Source organism: Artemia sp. Qi Xiang Cuo, chromosome 13 (genome assembly GCF_049724085.1).
Source record: "Artemia sp. Qi Xiang Cuo chromosome 13, ASM4972408v1, whole genome shotgun sequence".
NCBI lineage: Eukaryota > Metazoa > Arthropoda > Branchiopoda > Anostraca > Artemiidae > Artemia > Artemia sp. Qi Xiang Cuo.
This window is the reverse complement of record NC_142806.1, coordinates 16,668,296-16,690,606: the sequence shown is the minus strand read 5'-3', so window position 1 is coordinate 16,690,606 and position 22,311 is coordinate 16,668,296. Positions and strand designations below refer to the sequence as shown.

The following is a 22,311-nucleotide window of genomic DNA, read 5'->3' as shown; positions in this document are numbered from 1 at the left end:
AATGCCAAGACGCTTGGGGCAAACACAGCTACGTAGGCACACCATCTGCCCCAATTAACAAGCTATAATGTCAAGACGCTTGGGACCAACATAGCTACTTACACACACCATCCACCAGAATTAAAAAGCTATAATGTCAAGACGGTTGGGGTGAACACAGCTAAGTACGCACACACTCCGCCACATTTAACAAACAATAATATCAAGACGCTTGGGGCCAACACAGCTACGTACGCAAACCATCCACCACAATTAACAAACTGTAATGCCATGACCCTTGGGATCAACACAGCTAAGGACGCAAGCCATCCGCCACAATTAACAAACTATAATGTCAAGACGCTTGGGACCAACACAGCTACGTACGTACACCATCCACCACAATTAAAAAACTATAATATCAAGACGCTTGGGGCCAAAACAGATACGTGCGAACACCATCCGCCACATTTAACAAGCTATAATGCCAAGATGCTTGGGGCCAAACACAGCTATGTATGCACACCATCCGCCACAACTAACAAGCTAATTGTGGTGGATGGTGTGCATACGTAGCTGTGTTGCCCCGAACGTCCTGGCATTATAGTTTGTTAATTGTTGTGGATGGTGTGCGTACGGAGCTGCGTTGGCCCAAAGCATCTTGACATTATAGCTTGTTAATTGTGGCAGATGGTATGTGTACGTAGCTGTGTTGGCCCCAAACATCTTGGCATTATAGATTTTTAATTGTGGTGGATGGTGTGCATACGTAGCTATGTTGGTCCCAAACGTCTTGACATTATAGCTTGCTAACTGTGGCCGAAGGTGTACGTACGTAGCTGTGTTGTCCCCAAGGGTCTTGACATTGCAGCTTGTCAATTGTGGCGGATGGTTTGCGTACGTAGCTGTGTTAGCCCGAAGAGTCTTGACATTATAGTTTGTTAATTGTGGCGGATGGTGTGCGTACGTGACTGTTTTGGTCCCAACGTCTTGGCATTATAGTTTATTAATTGTGGTGGATGGTTTGCGTACGTAGCGTGTTGATCCCAAGCGTCTTGGCATTATAGTTTGTTAATTGTGGTGAATGGCGTGCGTACGTAGCTGTGCTGGCACCAAGCGTCATGGCATTATAGTTTGTTAAATGTGGTGGATGGTGTGCGTACTTAGCTGTGTTGACCCCAAGCGTCTTGGCATTATAGTTTGTTAATTGTGGTGAATGGCGTGCGTACGTAGCTGTGCTGGCACCAAGCGTCATGGCATTATAGTTTGTTAAATGTGGTGGATGGTGTGCGTACTTAGCTGTGTTGACCCCAAGCGTTTTGACATTATTGTTTGTTAAATGTGGCGAAGTGTGTGCGTACGTAGCTGTGTTGGCCCCAAGCGTCTTGACATTATAGCTTTTTAATTGTGGTGGATGGTGTGTGTACGTAACTATGTTGGCCCCAAGCGTCTTGACATTATAGCTTGTTAATTGTGGCGGATGGTGAGCGTACATATCTCTTTTGGCTCCAAACGTCTTGATATTATAGTTTGTTAATTTTTGTGGATGGTGTACGTACGTAGCTGTGTTGGTTCCAAGTTTTTTGGCATTATCGTTTCTAAACTGTGATGGATGGTGTGCGTACGTAGCTGTGTTGGCCCCAAACGTCTTGACATTATAGTTTGTTAAATGTGGTGGATGGTGTGCGTACTTAGCTGTCTTGGCCCCAAGCGTCTTGACATTATAGTTTGTTAATTGTGGCGGTTGGTGTTCGTACGTAGCTGTGTTGGCCACTCCGTCATGAAATTACAGTTTGTTAATTTTTGTGGATGGTGGGCGTACGTAGCCGTCTTGGCCCTAAGCGGCTTGAAATTATAGATTTTTAATTGTGGCAGATGGTATGCGTACGTAGCTGTGTTGGCCCCAAGCGTCTTGACATTATATTTTGTTAATTGTGGTGGATGGTGTGCGTGCGCAGCTGTGTTGGTCCCAAGCGTCTTGGCAGTATAGTTTGTTAATTGCGGTAGATTGGGTGCGTACGTAGCTGTGTTGGTCCCCAGCGTCTTGGCACTACAGTTTGTTGATTGTGGCGGATGGTGTGCGTGTGTAGCTGTGTTGGTCCCAAGATTCATGGCATTATAGTTTGTTAAATGTGGTGGATGGTGTGCGTACTTAGCTGTGTTGGCCCCAAGCGTCTTGACATTATAGTTCGTTAATTGTGGTGGATGGTGTGCGTGCGTAGCTGTGTTGGTCCCAAGATTCATGGCATTATAGTTTGTTAAATGTGATGGATGGTGTGCGTACTTAGCTGTGTTGGCCCCAAGCGTCTTGACATTATAGTTTGTTAATTGTGGTGGATGGTGTGCGTGCGTAGCTGTGTTGGTCCCAAGCGTCTTGACTATAATGTCAAGACGCTTGGGGCCAACACAGCTACGTACGCACACCATCCACCACAATTAACAAACTATAATGCTAAGACACTTGCAACCAACACAATTCGGTACGCACACCATCCAAAACAATTAACAAACTATAATATCAAAACGCTTGGGGCCAAAACAGATACGTACGCACAGCATCAGCCACAATTAACAAGCTATAATGCCAAGACGCTTGGGGCCAACACAGCTACGTACGCACAACATCCACCACAATTAACAAACTATAATGCCATGACGCTTGGGACTAACAAAGCTACGTAAGCACACCATCCACCACAATTAACAACCTATAATATCAAGACGCTTGGGGCCAAAACAGATACGTACACATACCATCCGCCACAATTAACAAGCTAAAACGGCAAGACGCTTGGGTCCAAAACAGCTACGTATGCACACCATCCACCAAAATTAACAAGCTATTATGTCAAGACGCATAGGGCCAACACAGCTATGTACGCAAACCATCCACCAAAAATTAACAAACATAATGCTTGGGGCCGACACAGCTACCTATGCACACCATCCGCCAAAATTAACAAGCTATAATGTCGACGCTTTGGGCCAACACAGCTACGTACGCACACCGTCTGCAACAATTAACAAGCTAAAACGGCAAGACGCTTGGGGCCAACACAGCTACGTATGCACACCATCCGCCAAAATTAACAAGCTATAATGTCAAGACGCTTAGGGCCAACACAGCTATGTACGCACACCATCCACCACAATAAACAAACATAATGCCATGACGCTTGGGACCAACACAGCTACGTACGCACACCATCCGCCGCAATTAACGAACTACAATAGCAAGATACTTGGGGCCAACACGGCTACGTACGACACACCATCCAACACAATTAACAAACTATAACATCAAGACGCTTGGGGCCAAAACAGATACGTACGCACACCATCCGCCACAATTAACAAGCTACAATGCCAAAACACTTGGGGACAATACAGCTACTTACGCACACCATCCGCTACAGTTAACAGGCTATAATGCCGAGGCACTTGGGGCCAACACAGCTACGTACGCACATCATCAACCGCAATTAACAAACTATAATATCAAGGCGCTTGGGGCCAAAACAGCTACTTACGCACACCATCCGCCACAATTAAAAAGTTATAATTTCAAGACAATTGGGGCCAACACAGCTACGTACGCACACCATCCACCACAATTAACAAGCTATAATGTCAAGACGCTTGGGCAACAAAGCTACGTACGCACACCATCCGCCACAATTAACAAGCTATGATGTCAAGACGGTTAGGGCCGACACATGTAAGTCACTCACCATCCACCACAATTGACAAACTATAATTCTGTAACGCTTGGGACCAACACAGCTACGTACGCACACCACACACCACAATTAACAAACTAGAATGCCAAGACAATTGGGAACAATACAGTTACGTACGCAGACCATCCACCACAATTAACAAGCTATAATGTCAAGACGCTTGGGGCAAACAAAGCTACGTACGCAAACCCTCCACCGCAATTAACAAACTATCATCTCAAGACGATTGGGGCCAAAACAGCTACGTACGCAAGCCATCCGCCACAATTAACAAACTATATTGCCAAGACGCTTGGGACCAACACAGCTACGTACGCACACCATCCACCACAATTAACAAACTATAATTGGGGCCCGAAAAAAATACGTAAGCACACCATCCGCCACAATTAATGAGCTATAATGCGAAGATGCTTGGGGCCAACACAGCTACGTACACACACCATCCGCCACAACTAACAAGCTATGATGTCAAGACGGTTAGGGCCGACACATGTAAGTCACTCACCATCCACCACAATTGACAAACTATAATTCTGTAACGCTTGGGACCAACACAGCTACGTACGCACACCACACACCACAATTAACAAACTAGAATGCCAAGACACTTGTGACCAACACAGTTACGTACGCACACCATCCACCACAATTAACAAACTATAATATCAAGACGCTTGGGGCCAAAACAAATACGTAGGAACACCATCCGCCACAATTTACAAGCTATAATGCTAAGACGCTTGGGGCCAACACAGCTACGTACACACACCATCCGCCACAATTAACAAGCTATAATACCAAAACGCTTGGGGACGACACAGCTACGTACGCACACCAACCGCCACAATTAACACACTATAATGTCAAGGCGATTGGGGCCAACACATGTACGTACGCTCACCATCCACCACAATTGATAAACTATACTGCCATAACGCTTGGGACCAAAACAGCTACGTACACACACCATCCACCACAATAAAACAACTGATTAAAAGACTACATAATTAAATAACTACAAAAATAAGCTATGTGCACAGAATAATGATCAAACATGCACATTGATAGCCATGTTTTTGAACTGGCAAGCTATAATACCAAGACGCTCGGAGTCAAAACAGCTACGTACACACATCATCCGCCACAATTAACAAGCTATAATGTCAAGACTCTTGGGGCCAACACAGCTACGTACACGTACCAGCCACCACAATTAAAAAGCTATAATGTCAAGACTCTTGGGGCAAACACAGCTACGTAAGCGCACCATCCACCACAATTAACAAGCTATAATGTCAAAACGCTTGGGGCCAACACAGCTACGTACACAAACTATCCGCCACATTTAACAAACTATATTGCCATGACGCTTGGGACAACATCCTTTGCTGGATAGGTTGGATAACATTATTAAAATCTAAGTATCAGAGTGATTAAATTCTATATCAACATCCTTTTTTCGGATATATAGGATAAAATTGACAAAATCCAAGCGTCAGAGTGAATAAAATTTGTTTATCAACCTCTTTTGTCAGATACATCGGATAAAATTGACAAAATCAAAGTATCAGAGTGAATAAATTCGATATGAGCGTCTTTATCAGATGCATCAGATAACGTTCATAAAATCTAAGTTTTATTAATTTTGAATTTATGCATCATTGCGTTGAATTAAGGTTAGACGGGTTATAGATGACAACACAGCCGCTCAGAGACATTCATGCAAAAAGTTAGGTTAATTTAGGTTCACTTAGAGTGGCGCACCACTCTGTATCTTGATAATGAATTTATTCACTTTGACACTTAGATTTTGTCAATGTTATCCTATGTATCCGACAAAGGATGTTGATATAGAATTTAATCACTCTGATAATTAGATTTTGATAATGTTATCCGACGTATCCAGCATAGGATGTTGATAAAGAATTTGTTCACTCTGATATTTATATTTTGTCAATGTTATTCTATGTATCCGTCAAAGGATGTTCACATAGAATTTAATCACTCTGATACTTAGATTTTTATGATGTTATCTGATGTATCCAGTGTAGGATGTTGACAAGGAATTTGTTCACTCTGATACTTAGATTTTGTTAATTTTATCCGACGTATCCGACAAAAGCAATTGTTCATAATTTCTTGAATGAAATCTCTGTATTGTGTATACAAGAGGTGAATTCAAGAGAGTTTGTTGCTTACTTACAATTTTTTCATAATTTCTTGAATGAAATTTTTGTATTGTGTATACAAGAGGTGAATTCAAGAGAGTTTGTTACTTACTTACAATTTTTTAATAATTTCATGATGAAATCTCTGTATTGTGTATCTAAGAGGTGAATTCAAGAAAGAGTTTGTTACTTACTTACAATTGTTTCCTAATTTTTTGAATGAAATCCCTGTATTGTGTAAACAAGAGGTGAATTCACGAATGAGTTTGTTACTTATTTACAATTTTCTCATAATTTCTTGAATGAAATGTCTGTATTGTGTATCCAAGACGTGAATTCAAGAGGGCTTGTTACTTATTTACAATTTTTTCATAATTTCTTGAATGAAATTTCTGTATTGTGCATCCAAAAGGCGAATTCAAGAAAGAATTTGTTACTTGCTCACAATTTTTTCATAATTTCTTAGATGAAATTTCTGTAATGTGTATCCAAGAGGTGAATTCAAGAAAGATTTTGTTACTTACTTGTAATTTTCTTCTGTATTATGTATACAATAGGCGAATTCAAGAAAGACTTTGTTAGTTACTTATAATTTTTTCACAATTTCTTGGTTGAAATTTCTGTATTGAATATCCAAGTTCATGTGATACTTTAGCTTTAAATCAGTCCAAAATCAGGATAGGCATGTTGGACAATAGTAGCGTACACCCCAATGATTACCCTCGCTTAAAACCCTACCAATATCTGTTATTGGATTAAAATGTCCAGCTGAATCAGGCTCTGAAGGAGGCATGTATAGAAGACAGACCCAATGCTTCACTGATTCAATGCACAGAGCCCTCACCGGAAATATATCACCGGAAGCCCGCTCAAAAACATCTATTCCTTTTAGTATTACGGGAAATTGACCATTTAAACAATTGAAATCTACTTTAGGAAACTTTGATCCATCCCCATTAGCTGCCAACTTCTTTTTAGTAACATTATCACGCAGAGGTCGAAAGGCCGCAATCAAAAATGCATACTTGAAACACTGTAGCTTCGCATCGAAACAACTTCGTTGTATTGCTTTACAACCCTCTAAATCAGAATAAAATTTTAAAACTATACTCCTCTCCCTATGCCCACCCCTTAAAATAAAGTCTTTTTTGAATTTACAAATATTAACATTAAAATTTTCTATGAATAAAACAGCCGACCCACTACCCCCCTCATCATAATTATCCAGTTTAGTTACGATACTATTGACCCAATCTAAAAAAACCTCCTTATAATTTACCAAATGCGGGCGAATTGGCAACGTCTCTGTATGAAAATATATTGAATAAAGTTCGCTCGCATTTTCACTTAAATAATATATTTCTAGTGATATTGACGTTTTTAAACTGTCCCTTCCTCCCCATACCCGCATCTGTTGATCAAGAAGGGCTCGAATCTTGTTAACGTAGGAATGAGTAATAGCCAGGGGGTCTGTTACTATACCAACTGACATTAAAGAATTAAGGGGGTCACCGAAAACAGCCGTGTAGACATTAGTATGGTGCAAGGCAGAGTTAGATAAGAAAAAATCTGGTAGTGTAATTGTAGGTGGGGTTAATGTTTCAATGTCATCACTACTCTGGTCAACATCAATAGTGGGGGTGGATGGTTCCATAAAATCTCCCGAATCAATAGCACCACCACCAGTCTGTTCAATTGCAATAGTGGGCGGGGGGCGCGGTGTGAAATCACCCAATTCACTAAGGATACGTTCCAGCGTGTTTGGGGATAGTTGATCAAGCCACCCAGCATTGTCTTGTGACATAATTTGGCTTTATGTCTATTAGCAACATCAATAGAAGTAGCAAGCGAACCCAGTTTAGATGCACTTGGGGTGATATGACCTAAATATTCATTCATAAACCTATTTGACCATTGCGGGTCCTCAGTCATGTCTATGTCACAAGTTAAGTCCTCTAGGTTAACTATACACCCCAAAAAATCATTTAAGAAGCCCCTTAATTTTTTGTAAAAAATAAAGTTGAACAATTTTCAACAACATAAAGTCCAAAAAATTCAGTCCAAAAAAATCACTACCGTAGTTGATTTCTAAGGATTTCTAAGGATTGTTCTGAATTTTTATATTAAAATTCTCTTCTTTGCATCTATAACTATTAGCTTCAACTTTTTAGCATACTCCAATGCTAAAGCATATTTTGTATCGCCCACATCCCACATTATGTAGTGGTCTATTATAGCGACCACAGCCATGAAGTGAGAGCTAAGTCAAGTCACGTGATATTTTCTTGGCGCCTACGACTCTATTAGTTTCAACTTTTTAGCATACTCCAATGTTAAAGAATATTTTATATTGACAACACTACCCGATTGATACTTGTGTATTATACAGAACACAGGCGAGAAGTAAAGCTAGGTCAAGGCATAAGGTCATCTCGGCGCCTACGAGTCTATTGGTTTCAACTTTTTAGCATACTCCAATGCTAAATCATATTTTATATTGGCAACACTGTTCGCTTGGTATTTATGTACTATACAGAACACATCCAAGAAGTAAAGCTAAGTTAAGTCCCATGATCACCTTGCCAGCAGTAACCATTTCCATAGATTGATACCAATGATTTTATTCCAAATTTATATTAAATTGCGTTAGACTTACCTTCCTCTCAGACTTACTTTAACTGGTAAGCACTTTTAACCCTTTTTACCACTTTCATTCTGAGCAATTAAAAAATAAGAATATTATTCTGATCTCGGTTTAATCCCATATTATTTATATCCTCATTAAGGACATTCAGAGCAGAGTTACGCAAATGGAATACCTTTTTTGCAAATTGAGTTAGTTTTATGCGAATGATAAAAGTTTTGGCAAATCGAGATAGCTACGCAAATGAAATACCATTGATACCACTAATAATACATGCGATACTGAACGAGTTATCAGATACCTATAACTTACAGGTTATTAACACGTTTGACAAGTTTTGATTGGAATTTGTATTTTTTTGCGAGAAGAAAGATCATGGATACGTGTTTATTTATTTTTTTTAAACTGGTATTTTTTCAAGGAAGCCCATTACACTTTGAACACATTATGCCAAGGAAATTTCTTTAGTTTGGGTAATGACCATAGAAAAACTTCTCTGACAACTCATGTTCGCCCCTGAAAATACTATGTCACTGTCAGGGAGGTCTTGTACTCGTCAAAACAGCACACATTCTTGTATATTTCCTTGTAGGGTTGATATTGTGTATACCGATACTACTCATGTACATTGATAATTATGTTTTTGAACTGGCAACTCTGAGTTTTCCACTGTCTTACTAAAAAAGTTTACCAGTTATTCATATATTTCTGTTTCAATCGTAAATAGAAAGGCAGTGGGGTCTAAGGAATTATTTGGTCATAAACTAATAAAAACATCTTTGGACAGCTTATCCAGTAGCTTCTTTAACGGCACAATGATATCAATAGTACAATATTTGACAATGATTTGCCCGTTACGATAATTGTGACGTAAATAAAGTAAAAATTTATTGTAGTAAAAATTAGTAGGGTGGACCAACAAAAATTTTCAAGCTAAAAGATTGAACTCTGAATTAAACCGAACTATGGTGACAAACTGAGAAACAGAGAGTTTACTTCTAGAGAATAATCATAACTCTAAATTTACCTCAGGAGTACCACCAAAACTGTGCACACACGTGCTGCAAAAATCATTCCCGGTGCTAATTATTTGTCTTATGAGTTCACTCTCAGAGTCGCTAAGAAATGCCCTCTCTCCATGAGTGCAGATACGAACTTATACTCAAGATTCGAGACTCACTACTCGCAAGTCAGAAGTATCGATCGTTGATACCATCTCCTTGCACAAAGTGCTATCCCATGCAAGAACAAAATCTAACCGTTGATATGACGTAATAGTCATTTTATGTACTTTTTTGCTCCTGCATGTACTTTATGTACTTTTTTGTTGCGGTGCATTTAATCGATTGCAATTTATTAACCTGATTTTGCAAAAAAACTGTAATTTAGTTGCGGCCTAAGCAAAAATTATGAACACTGTTTTTATTAAATGAGCTTGAAGCTTTAAAACGTTCGTCATTCTTACTGACTTAAATTTCATCCTTTTTCGTCACTTTTACGGTTTTAACGTTCGTCATTTTTACTGGCTTAAATTTCATGCAAAAGAACTACTAAGGTTTTGAATTATATATTTTTTTCATGTGAATCAAAGTCATTTGATGAAATTTTCCAGTTCAATATGTTTTAAAGCCAAAGCAGGTCTTGAAAAGTAGGAAATTTCCAAAAAAGGTGAAAAATCTGAGCTTCGAAGTGGATTTTCTCACTTCCTAGAAATTTTACGAGTTATAGGGCAGAAAACACATTTTTTCCCATCCTTGAAAAATCAAGACAGGTTTACCAAAGTTAGAAAAATAAATCCTAGCTTGAGTAGTAACGCATCTATTCATTGAAAACTTACATGGAAACTTACACCTGCGGCATGAATATACAGTGCAGTTTGACGTGCACATTGCAAAAAGCGACCAATCCGTTTATATTATATACCTATAAAGTGATCAAACACGTTTTGGAACTATGGTTGAGATTGTATAACGCAAGCAGACTGGTTTTTGGAGCACTTTCATCATAACGTGTTTTTTTTATCTTGAAGCATCACAACAGTTTATACAGCCAAATCGTATTCAAAATATTTTCTTGGAAAGAAATTTAAGTTTTATATTAATTTTGGGTATCTATGGATATTCATTGAGTTATATAATTAAGGAAGGTGCTAATTAAAGAATAGTAGGCTAAACCCAGAATTGATAGATTGATTGACATATGTTGTTAAAAGCTAACTCAATTTGCAAAAAAAGGATATAACATTCGCGAATTGAACTGTATCAACGATATTAATTGTATAATAGGGAAAAAACAGAGCTAGATAACATTTGCAAATTGGATACAGCCAAATCGTATTCAAAATATTTTCTAGGAAAGAAATTTTAAGTATTGTATTAATTTTGGGTATCTATGGATATTCACTGAGTTATATAATTAAGGAAGTTGCTAATTAAAGAATAGTAGGCTAAACCCAGAATTGATTGATTGATTGAAATATGCTGTTAAAAGCTAACTAAATTTGCAAAAAAAAGATATAACATTCACGAATTGAACTGTTTAAATGATATTAATTGAACAATAGGGAAAAAACAGAGCTAGATAACATTTGCGAATTGGAATCATATGAAGGTGGAGAAAAAAGGGTTAAACTGATTAGCAGTTAAGGTAACACCGAAGAGCTTGTTAACTCAGGCAATTTGTTATATATTTCAGACGACATAAATCTATGAAAATGGTTAATGATGATAGAAGGACATTGTGAGTTGACCTAGCTTTACCTCTCCGATGTGTTCTGTATAATACACAAGTGGTGTTTGAACAGTGTTTGTCAATTTAACATGAGGTCTAACGTTATAGTATACTAAATAGTTGACACTAAGAGAGATGTAGATGCCAAGAAAAGAATTTTAATAATGAAATTCAGAACAAACCTTAGAAATCCTTGCAAATCATGTAGTAAGGTGTATGTGAGTACGAACCATCAAGGATCATAAGCACTAACGACCCTAACCACCAGAGACCTCAACCCCCCAAAGGTCACCTATCCCCAAACTCGAAGAGCGCCCTCTCCCCTCTAACTTTTTGGCACCCTCCCACCCCCATTTTTTTGAATTTTTTTTGAAGTTTTTTTTAACATGATATATTTTTTTCAACATTTTTTTACATGTCTGAATGAGATGAAACATACTTGAAACAATGAAAATAACATTTAATATTTTCCAAACTCAAAATGAGAATGGTAGAGACATGTTACTAATGACCTTTACTATTAGAAAAATAATGTTTGTAGTAGCACTTTTTTTATTGGACTAAAAAAATTTTTTGGACTTCGAAATTATTCAGCTTTTTTTACGTATCTTAAAATGACATAAAATATGCTTACGGCTCTAACAATTGTACTCTATGGTCGGAGACACGATGCAGCTTTCCCACTGGTACTTTATGGCGGGTTATCGACAATATCTATTTTATTGCATGTATTAAATCAGTATTTTTTACAAAGTGGAACGATAAACACATTAGTCATATCTTTAAAAAAAAGTGAAGATGGAGCATTTTAATAAAGTGTGTTCACATGACAATGTTATTGTAGCATTGAATACCGACAAGGAGAAGTATTTAAACTAAGAGTGAATAAATGCTTTTTCAGCATCCTTTGTCAGATATGTTGAATATAATTGACAAAATCTAAATATCAGAATGAATAAATGCTTTAACAACATCATTTGTCAGATATGTTGGATGAAATTAACAGAATTTAAGTATCAGTGTTATTAAATTATATATCAACATCCCTTTCTCGGATACATGGGGTACAATTGAAAAAATCTAAGTATCAGAGTGAAGAAATTCATTATCAACATTCTTTGTCAAATATGTCGGATAAAATAGACAGAATCTAAGAATCAGAGTGATTAAATTCCATATCAACATCCCTTTCTAGGATACATGGGATAGAATTGACAAAATCTAAGTATCAGAGTGAATAATTGCTTTATCAACATCCTTGAAATGCATTATCAACATCATTTGTCGGCTATATTGGATAAAATTGCCAAAATCTAAGTATCAGATTGATTAAATTTTATATCAACATCCCTTTCTCGAGTACATGGGATAAACTTGACAAAATATAAGTATCAGAGTTATTAAATTCTATATCAACATCCTTTTCTCAGATACATGGGATAAAATTGACAAAATCTAAGTGTCAGAGTGAATTAATGCTTTATCAATATCCCTTAAATGCATTATCAACATCACATGACAGATACATCCGATAATATTGACAAAATCTAAGTACCAGAAAGAATAAATTCGTTTTCAAAGTTTTTATCGGATATATCAGATAACAGTTATACAATCCAAGTTCTATTCATTTTGACATCATCCGCCGTTACGTTGAATTAAGGTTAGACCGCTTATAGATGGTAGCACACCCGCTCAGACAAACAGTCATAGTGAGAGAGATATTCAAAAAGTTGAGATAATTTAGGTTCACTTAGAGTGGCCACACATGCATTGGAATAAGCAAACACCCGCCCAGACACACAGGCAATAAGAGTAAGAGAGATAAAAACACATACAAATACGTAGATTTAGACACAAAAACCGAGAAAGACATGGAGTGAACACAGCGACGGCTCATACATAGTGAGAGAGACATGCAAAGTCGATATAGCTTTATTTCATTTTTTAAGGTTAATTTGGACTAGGTTACGTGCGCGCACGATTTTGTCAATTTTATTTGATGTATCTGACAAAGGATACTGATAAAAAAATATTCACTCTGATACTTATATTTTATCAATTTTATTCGATGTATCTGGCAAAGGATGTTGATAAAAAAAATTATTCACTCTGATACTTATATTTTGTCAATTTTATACGACATATTCGACAAAGGATGTTGATAATGAATTTATTCATTCTGAAATTTAGATTTTGTCAATTTTATCCGATGTATCTGGCAAAGGATGTTGATAAAAAAATTTATTCACTCTAACACTTATAATTTGTCAATTGTATCCTATGTATCCGAGAAAAGGTTGTTGATACAGAATTTAGTCACTCTGATACTTAGATTTGGTCAATTTTATCCGACATATCCGATAAAGGATGTTGTTAAAGCATTTATTCATTCTGATACTTATATTTTTTCAATTCTATTTGACGTATTTGTCAAAGGATATTGATAAAAAAATTTATTCACTCTGGTACTTACATTTTATCAATTTTATTCGATGTATCTGGCAAAAGATGTTGTTAAAAACATTTATTCACACAGACACTTAGATTTTGTCAATTTTATACGACATATTCGACAAAGGATGTTGATAATGAAATTATACATTCTGAAATTTAGATTTTGTCAATTTTACCCGATGTATCTGGCAAAGGATGTTGGTAAAACAAAATTATTCACTCGAACACTTAGAATTTGTCAATTTTATCCTATGTATCCGATAAAAGGTTGTTGATACAGAATTTAGTCACTCTGATACTTAGATTTTGTCAATTTTATCCGACATGTCCGATAAAAGATGCTGTTAAAACATTTATTCATTCTAAATTTAGATTTTGTCAATTTTATTTGATGTATCTGACAAAGTATGTTGATAAAAAAAAATTATTCAACCTGACACTTATATTTTATCAATTTTATTCGATGTATCTGGCAAAGGATGTTGATAAGAAATTATTCACTCTAATACCTAGATTTTGTCAATTTTATCCAACATATCCGACAAAGGATGTTGATAATGAATTTATTCATTCTGAAATTTAGATTTTGTCTATTTTATCCGATGTATCTGGCAAAGGATGTTGATAAAAAAAATTTATTCATTCTAACACTTAGAATTTGTCGACTGTATCCTATACATCGGAGAAAAAGGTGCTGGTATAGAATTTAGACACTCTAATATTTAGATTTTGTAAATTTTATCCATCATATCCGGCAAATGATGTTGATAAAGCATTTATTCATTCTAAAATTTAGATTTTGTCAATTTTATTTGATGTATCTGACAAAGGATGTTGATAAAGAAAATTTATTCACTCTGATACTTATATTTTATCAATTTTATTCGATGTATCTGGCAAAGGATGCTGATAAAAAAATCATTCACTCTGATACTTAGATTTTGTCAATTTTTTTCGACATATCCGACAGAGAATATTGATACTGAATTTATTCATATGTTATCCCATGTGTCTGACAATAGATGTATACAAATTCCTTTTCTTACATCGCCGATGCTTTAATAGACATTCTAAACGTTTGATATGCTAGCTTACTCTAAAAATAATGAACACATAACAATGTAATGCATAATATATTTTTAATGAAATAATGCTATGTAGAATATTAATAAAAAAATATATTTTGATACATTATTAATATCAATGATCAACTTTGGACATTTTGAATCCGTTCCATAAAATAGTTCACCATGTTCTCTCTTGATATTGTACCTATTCTCTTCTCTTAGTTCGTAATCAGTAGAATAATCATTATTCCATTTTGAGTCATACGCAATTTTTACTGGTGTGTCATCGACAGGCTCAATATGTTTTTCGTCTTTGGTATTATTTGGTTCATTGACTGTTTGATCAATGGCAGTAACGTTTGCTGGTACTTTGTTTTTCATCGATTCATCTTTATATTCCATAGTGATATTTACTGCCAATGTCATTTTTATTTTTCTGGCAATTTCTTTGTCTATTATCACATTATTTTTACACAGGCAACAGTTTCGGCACGTAGACAAGATATGGTTTATGATATTAGTAGAGAGTAGGCCTTTCTTTTTTTATCTTCCGTTGAATGCTAATACCCGAAAGCTGATGATAGGATGTATCAGTAGGTAATGTATTACCTGAAACAGTAGCAAGGAGTTACCCTCTATCATCAACGATTATTTTTATGTTGGCATTCTCTTTGAGTGTAATCATCTCTGGAGATCTCAATCTCGCATATCCACCAACATAAGAGTTGAATTTTTTCGGTACTCCAAAGAAATTTAATCCCTTACTGTCATGACAATGCATGCATACATTTCCAATAGTTCTACCACTTGTACTTGTTTCATAGTTTAAATACTTCTCCTTGTCAGTATTCAATACTACAATAACATTGTCATGTAAACTCACTTTATTAAAATGCTCCATCTTCACTTTTTTTAAAGATATGACTTATGCGTTTATCGTTCCACTGTGTAAAAAATACTGATTTAATACATGCAGTAAACTAGATAGTGTCGATAACCCACCATAAAGTATCAGTGGGAAAGCCGCATCGTGTCTCTGAGCAAGCATAGAGCTACAATTGTAAGAGCCATTAGCCTATTTTATGTCATTTTAATACACATAAAAAAAATTGAATAATTTCTAAGTCCATAAAAAAATTTTGTCCAATAAAAAAAGTGCTACTAAAAACATTATTTTTCTAATAGTAAAGGTCATGACTAACATGGCTATACCATTCTCATTTTGAGTTTGGAAAATATTAAATGTGATTTTTTTTGTTTTACGTGTTTCATCTCATTCGAAGACATGTAAAAAAAAGTTGAAAAAAATATATAATTTTAAAAAAAAATAATAAAAAAAGGGTAAATAAACAAAAAAAAATTAAAAAACGGGGGGAGGGGGACAAAAAGTTGGAGGGGAGGGGGCACCCTTCGATTGGGGGAGAGATGATCTTTGGGGGGTTGAGCTCTCTGGTGGTTAGGGTCGTTGGTGCTTATGATCTTTGATGGTTAGTACTCACATAAACCATACTAATTGATTTTCGAGGATTCCTAAGGTTTGTTCTGAATTTCATTATTAAAATTCTTTTCTTGGCATCTAAATCTCTCTTAGTGTCAACTTTTTAGTATACTATAACGTTAGACCCTATTTTAAATTGACAACACTGTTCAAACACCACTTGTGTATTATACAGAACACATCGGAGAGGTAAAGCTAGGTCAACTCACAATGTCATTCTATCATCATCAACCATTTTCATAGATTGATGTTGTCTCAAATTTATAACAAATTGCCTGAGTTAACAAGCCCTTCAGTGTTACCTTAACTGCTAATCAGTTTAACCCTTTTTTCTCCACCTTCATATGATTCCAATTCGCAAATGTTATCTAGCTCTGTTTTTTCCCTATTGTTCAATTAATTTCGTTTATACAGTTCAATTCGCGAATGTTATATCCTTTTTTTGCAAATTGAGTTAGCTTTTAACAGCATATGTCAATCAATCAACAAATTCTGGGTTTAGCCTACTATTCTTTAATTAGCACCTTCCTCAATTATATAACTCAATGAATATCCATATATACCCAAAATTAATATAAAACTTAAATTTCTTTCCAAGAAAATATTTTGAATACGATTTGGCTGTATAAACTGTTATTATGCTTCAAGATAAAAAAAAAACAAGTTATGATGAAAGTGCTTCAAAAACCAGTCTGCTTGCGTTATTCAATCTCAACCATAGTTCCAAAACGTGTTTGATCACTTTATAGGTATATAATATAAAAGGATTGGTCACTTTTTATAATGTGCACGTCAAACTGCACTGTATATTCATGCCGCAGGTGTAAGTTTCCATGTAAGTTTTCAATCAATAGATGCCTTACTTCTAGCTTGTCCAGAAAAGTTAGCTATAGACATCAAGAAATTACGATTCATGACGACAGATTAGAAATCATTTATTTTCACTTAGAGGATAGTTTATGTTTTCCTAACATACACATTCGCTAAAGCACAACAGGGTTAAAAAAGAAGGCTTTAGAAAGAAACTGAAGTTATTTTTTCAAAACTGAGATTCCTGATATTATTTTCTCAAGAATCTATAAGAACTTCAGAACTCTGTTTGGGTTATTGGGAAAACAGTACTAGAGAAATGTTAAGAGAATTGTGTTTTCTACAGGTTCAAACTCAAATAAAATCAAAATGGAATGAAAATATAAAAAATGTTCTACCATTTATTATATTTTCCTTTCCCTTTAGTTACAAACAGAAAAGCAGTATGGTCTAAGAAATTAGTCTTCCAAGCTTGACACTTTACTTAGACAAGATATAGCAAAGTTGCGACATAAACAATTTCGAAGTGGAAAAGTCCACTGAAGAAGCTTTACATTAGGAGAACAAGAGACAGCCGTTCCTTGGGATTGCTCCCGAGATCAAGGTACTTCAGTCCTGAGCTTGGATCTAGTGAAAGGTAATGAACGTTGATATTTGAATTAAAATAAAGTTACCATCAATCCATGGCTAATTGGAGAAAAATCCAAGACAGATAGTCTGAGTGAGAGGCACAGCTGACATAAACCTTTTTCAGAAATGTATAAAAATTATGTCGTTTTCACTTGTTGATAGATTGTCTATCATCCATCTTAGGGCAGAACTAAGGTAGATTGTCATAAAACTTTAGGGATGATCGACATTTTTGAGCAGAATCATGACGGACAATGTCGACTGAACTCGCAAGAAACTGAGACTAGTCTACGAAAGATTGCTAAAGATCGTCCTTTCCAGTAATCCTTATAGGTTCAAATAAAAAGCAGGTCGTCCCTAGACAGGGTGGGAAGAGGTCGTTAGAAAGGATTTAAAGATATTTAAACTTGCTGGGGGATGCAAAGAGGTAAGCTTTGAATTAATTGAGATTGAAGAAGAGCGTGCGCAGTTGTGTTGGCTCATGCGGCTTGGTGCTACAATGAGTTGTTAGCAGTACTACTAACATTTAAAATATATTAAGATTTTTTTTTTATCTTGATTTTTTCTAACCCTGTTTTTTTTCAATGGAATCTTGGGATATTTTTTTATTTTCCGTGGTAGTCCAAGGGATAACTAAAATTAGTTAATGAGTTAAACTAGTTAACACTAATTTTGTATCATTATTGTGGTTACCACTTTAGTGGAGTTTTATTTTAATAGCTTGGTTGACCAGGTTTTAGCTTAGTTTGATCAAAGCTGAATTTGAATAGTTTGTTTCCAGCTTAGGTAATTCGTCTGGTGGTAATGGGAAAGAAAGGATTGGTAGGTCAGAAATCTGCCTCTTTTTTGGCAAGAAACTACTCAATACAGGCTATTTCCTGTGTTGAACGAGTCCGGTCTACCCTCTCTAAACTCTTATCACACAAATGAAGAACTAACGAATAAAATAGAGCTGATAATAAAACTAGTTATATTTGTGTTTGGGTGGGCTCAAACTTTCTGGGATTGTGGCCAATATGATCCAAAATTTAATTTGGATAGTTTGGTTCCAGCTTGGGCAATTCGTCTGGAGGTAAGGTGGGGAGAGTGTAAATCAGACATCTGTCCCTTTTTGTAAGAAACTATGAATATTCGTATGGGAGTCAGAGGGAGGAGGTCAGACATCTGCCTCTTTTTGCAAGAGACTACTTAATATATTTCCAAGGTTGAACGAGTTTTGTCTTTCCTCTCTCGAGTCATATCCCAAAAATAAAGAACTAACGAATAAAATTTGGCTGAAAATGCTTACGCTAAGTATGAACCTAAATTTAATTTGGATAGTTTAGCTCAATTTGAAGTTCAAGTTCGTGCAATTCATCTGGGAGGGGGACTGAGGCAGCAGGCCAGACATCTATTTCTTTTTTCGCAGAACTCAAAGCATTTCCTGTGTTTTCTAAATTTGTTCTTCTTGATGGATTAAAAGCAGTTTCCATTTTTCAGGCTCAAATTGTGCAAGTACCTATTTGTTTGTATTTCTATTTCTGCTATCTTCTATTTTTTGTATCTTCTATATCTAGAAGTGGATATGGATATTTTTTCTATCTATTTTGTATCTTCTATATCAAGTATGTTCAATATCTTCATTATTTGTATTTCTAGTATCTATTTTTGTACCTTCTTACCTGTCTTTGGGAAGTTTTCCTCCATCAAGGTAAAACAGAAGATGAATAGTTTTTTTTATAGAAATCAGTACATAAACTTTGTAACAGAGAATGAATAAACCTGTAAACACAATTACAATCAAGTCAGTACATGCACTACTTTTTTTGGATAATAGCACTACTGCATAAACAAAAGAAAAGCTAACGTAAAAGAACTGAAAAAGTGAAACGAAAAAAATAAAATAAAAATGAAAGCAGCACATACCTCGGGGAAGGGCCTTATGGGCTTTCTCCTCATCACCTCCTCCCAACCCCAGAAACAAACATCAAAATATTTCTGGTTCCCCAATAGTTTTCTATACTTTTATAAAATTTGCTTATGTTTGTAAATTTTTAACATACACCCATCCCAGCTCAAAATATAACCCCGTATATATACCTAGATGTATTCACGAAAAGACTGTCAAATTAAACGTACAAGATTTGAAATACAGCAGAATGCACTGAGATAACAATAAAAATTGAGGCTAGCTATACCAATAAACACTATACTGGGAATATAAACTTACCACTCCAAGCGGAACATCCAAAATGAATGCATGTCCTTTTTCAGTTCCTTTGAAGTATAATTTGTAGTTGGTGACAGTAAGGTTTCCTTTGATGGGTCCAATATGAGGGCATAAGTAGGTAACTTCTTTTGCAGTCCCATGTAGCTTTTCCCCGGAAAGTAATGGAATGTCGTCAAAGCTTAGGGAGTCACTTCTATTATGTACCTTAAAAAAAGCAATATTTTATCAAAAAGAATAATAAATCGGATGACTACTGATCAAGATTATGTGTTTTCTTCCCAGTGCTGGGTATTTTAAGTCAAATTGTAAGCCCCAGGGGAGATTTCTGTGTGACTGACTGGGGGATCCGTTTTCACTCTGGTTCAGAGGATCCAATAGGGGAGGGAGAATTGTACACTAAATTTCGCCCATTGATCTTGAAGAATACCTTTTTTATATTTAAAAAAAACTCGATAAAAACAGAATTGACACTTTCTAGGTTTCGAAAAATAATTTGTTTTATATTTTATTTTTCTTTAAATTTCTGTTCTTCCCTCCCCATACAGTTTTGTGAATCGACTCTTTTGTTCTGATTATTAGTGAAATATAAACAAAATTTTTCTGGGATGCATTACCTGGTTTAAATACCCTAGAGTACTTTTGTAGGTTCCTCCACTAAAGAAGTGGAAGCTTTGTTACATATGTAAAGGGACACTTTATCTCAAACATTTTGGGAATAGATCGTATGTGATGCTACAAGATTTGTATTCTTCAGTTCAAGAGATAATTTTGAGGCTTTTATATTGGAGAAAAACGGGTTAATTTTCCCCAGGTTTAATCTCTGCTGGGTTTCACCCACCTTATTCCTCCTTCCATTACAACAGGACCCAACTCTAACACTAAGGATTTAATGGCCTACCTTTTTTTAAACTAAATTCAAAAACCACGGAAGATTAAACTCACTTTAACAGATAAACAATGTTTCAACCTGAATGTAAATTAATTGCTTCAGCATTAAATCGATTAAACATAAATATTATTAGACTAGAATAATTGATAAATATCATAATTAATAAATATATAATAATAATTTATAATTAATAAATTTAATTAAAATGATTTAATATAAAAAATAAACATAAATATAAATTATAGACAGCAATCAATATTTCCAGAGGTACTGGCCCTCAGAGGTATAAATACAATGGAAACGGGCGGTTTTTCTTTGGAAAAAAAATATAAGTGAACAAACTTCAAACTCCCTTTATTCCACTCCTTGATTTTTAGTGGCACAATATACAAGGTTGAAAAGGTATTTGAATTGCTCTTATTTAGTCATTTAAACCACCATGTATGTTCACATATTCATTTACAAAGTAAAGTTTGCCAGTGTTTAAATAAATAAAGAATCTTTTTTTCAAATGAATGTAAGAGCAACATCAAAACATAAAAGGAACAATTCTTATTTTGTATATGAGGAGGCTTCCCCCTCCTTGACCTCGCGCTCTTTATGCTAAACTTTATAGTGCAAGGCTAAAGGCATCTATGAGTCCTACAAATACAGTTAATAGATAGCCATATTGTGAGACGTTGTGAGCTTATTAGCATTAAAATAGCATGAGCTGAAATGACTTACTATAGTAAAATATGAGATGGTGTAACAATCATATATTACTTCTTTAAGCAGAGCTGAAAAAATTTAACATAGAGGTGTTTTAAAAAGCAATGGAAAACAAACTTACAGAAAAGAGAAAATGACATTATCTTATAATAAAATAGATAGCATGCTACAATATCCATGAGTGTCACCTTTAAAGGCTCAAAATAGAAATTACAAAAGAAGCGATTAATATGTTTTGAAAATGCAGGAAAAGATAAGAAAATATGTGTGTTCAACTTCTGCATGACAAGGTAATTTAAAAATATGTCAAACAGTTCATGGTAACGAACTGTAAGTAAGGAGCGATGCGGCCCAATAATAACCGAAGCTCTCGGAAACAGAATCTCGATAACAATAGACACAGCGAAAGAATCGAATTTTGTTGCTTATCAAAATACATAAAATTCATCAAGTTTAATGTTACCCATCAAAAGTTACAAGCCTGAAAAAGGAGGGGTGGTACACCCCCTCCACCCAAAGAACAAAATCAAGTTATCTTGATGAAAATCACACACGGAAAATCAGATTCAACATATCAGGAAAGCCTACTGTAGAGGCTTGAAGCTCCTACATACAAAAATGAGGAATTCGGCATTTTTTGCCAGAAGAAAGAATTATGGATGGGTGTTTATTTTTTCCCCTCAGGGATGATCGTATCAAACCAGTGATCCTAGAAAACCAGGAGAGGGTTCATTTCATCGAAAATCAAAAGTTGTACTGCTCTTTTTAAATGACAA

General features: G+C 35.5%; 1 protein-coding gene across 1 annotated transcript in view; it reads right to left on the bottom strand.

Moving 5' to 3' along the window:
• mtm (phosphatidylinositol-3-phosphate phosphatase) overlaps positions 1–22,311 on the bottom strand; it is an 88,210-nt gene that overhangs the window by 46,711 nt on the left and 19,188 nt on the right. Inside the window, exon 2 of the mRNA XM_089099522.1 lies at positions 19,936–20,139. Within this exon, the coding sequence (XP_088955648.1) occupies positions 19,936–20,139 (204 nt within the window). The remainder of the gene's footprint in view (positions 1–19,935; positions 20,140–22,311) is intronic.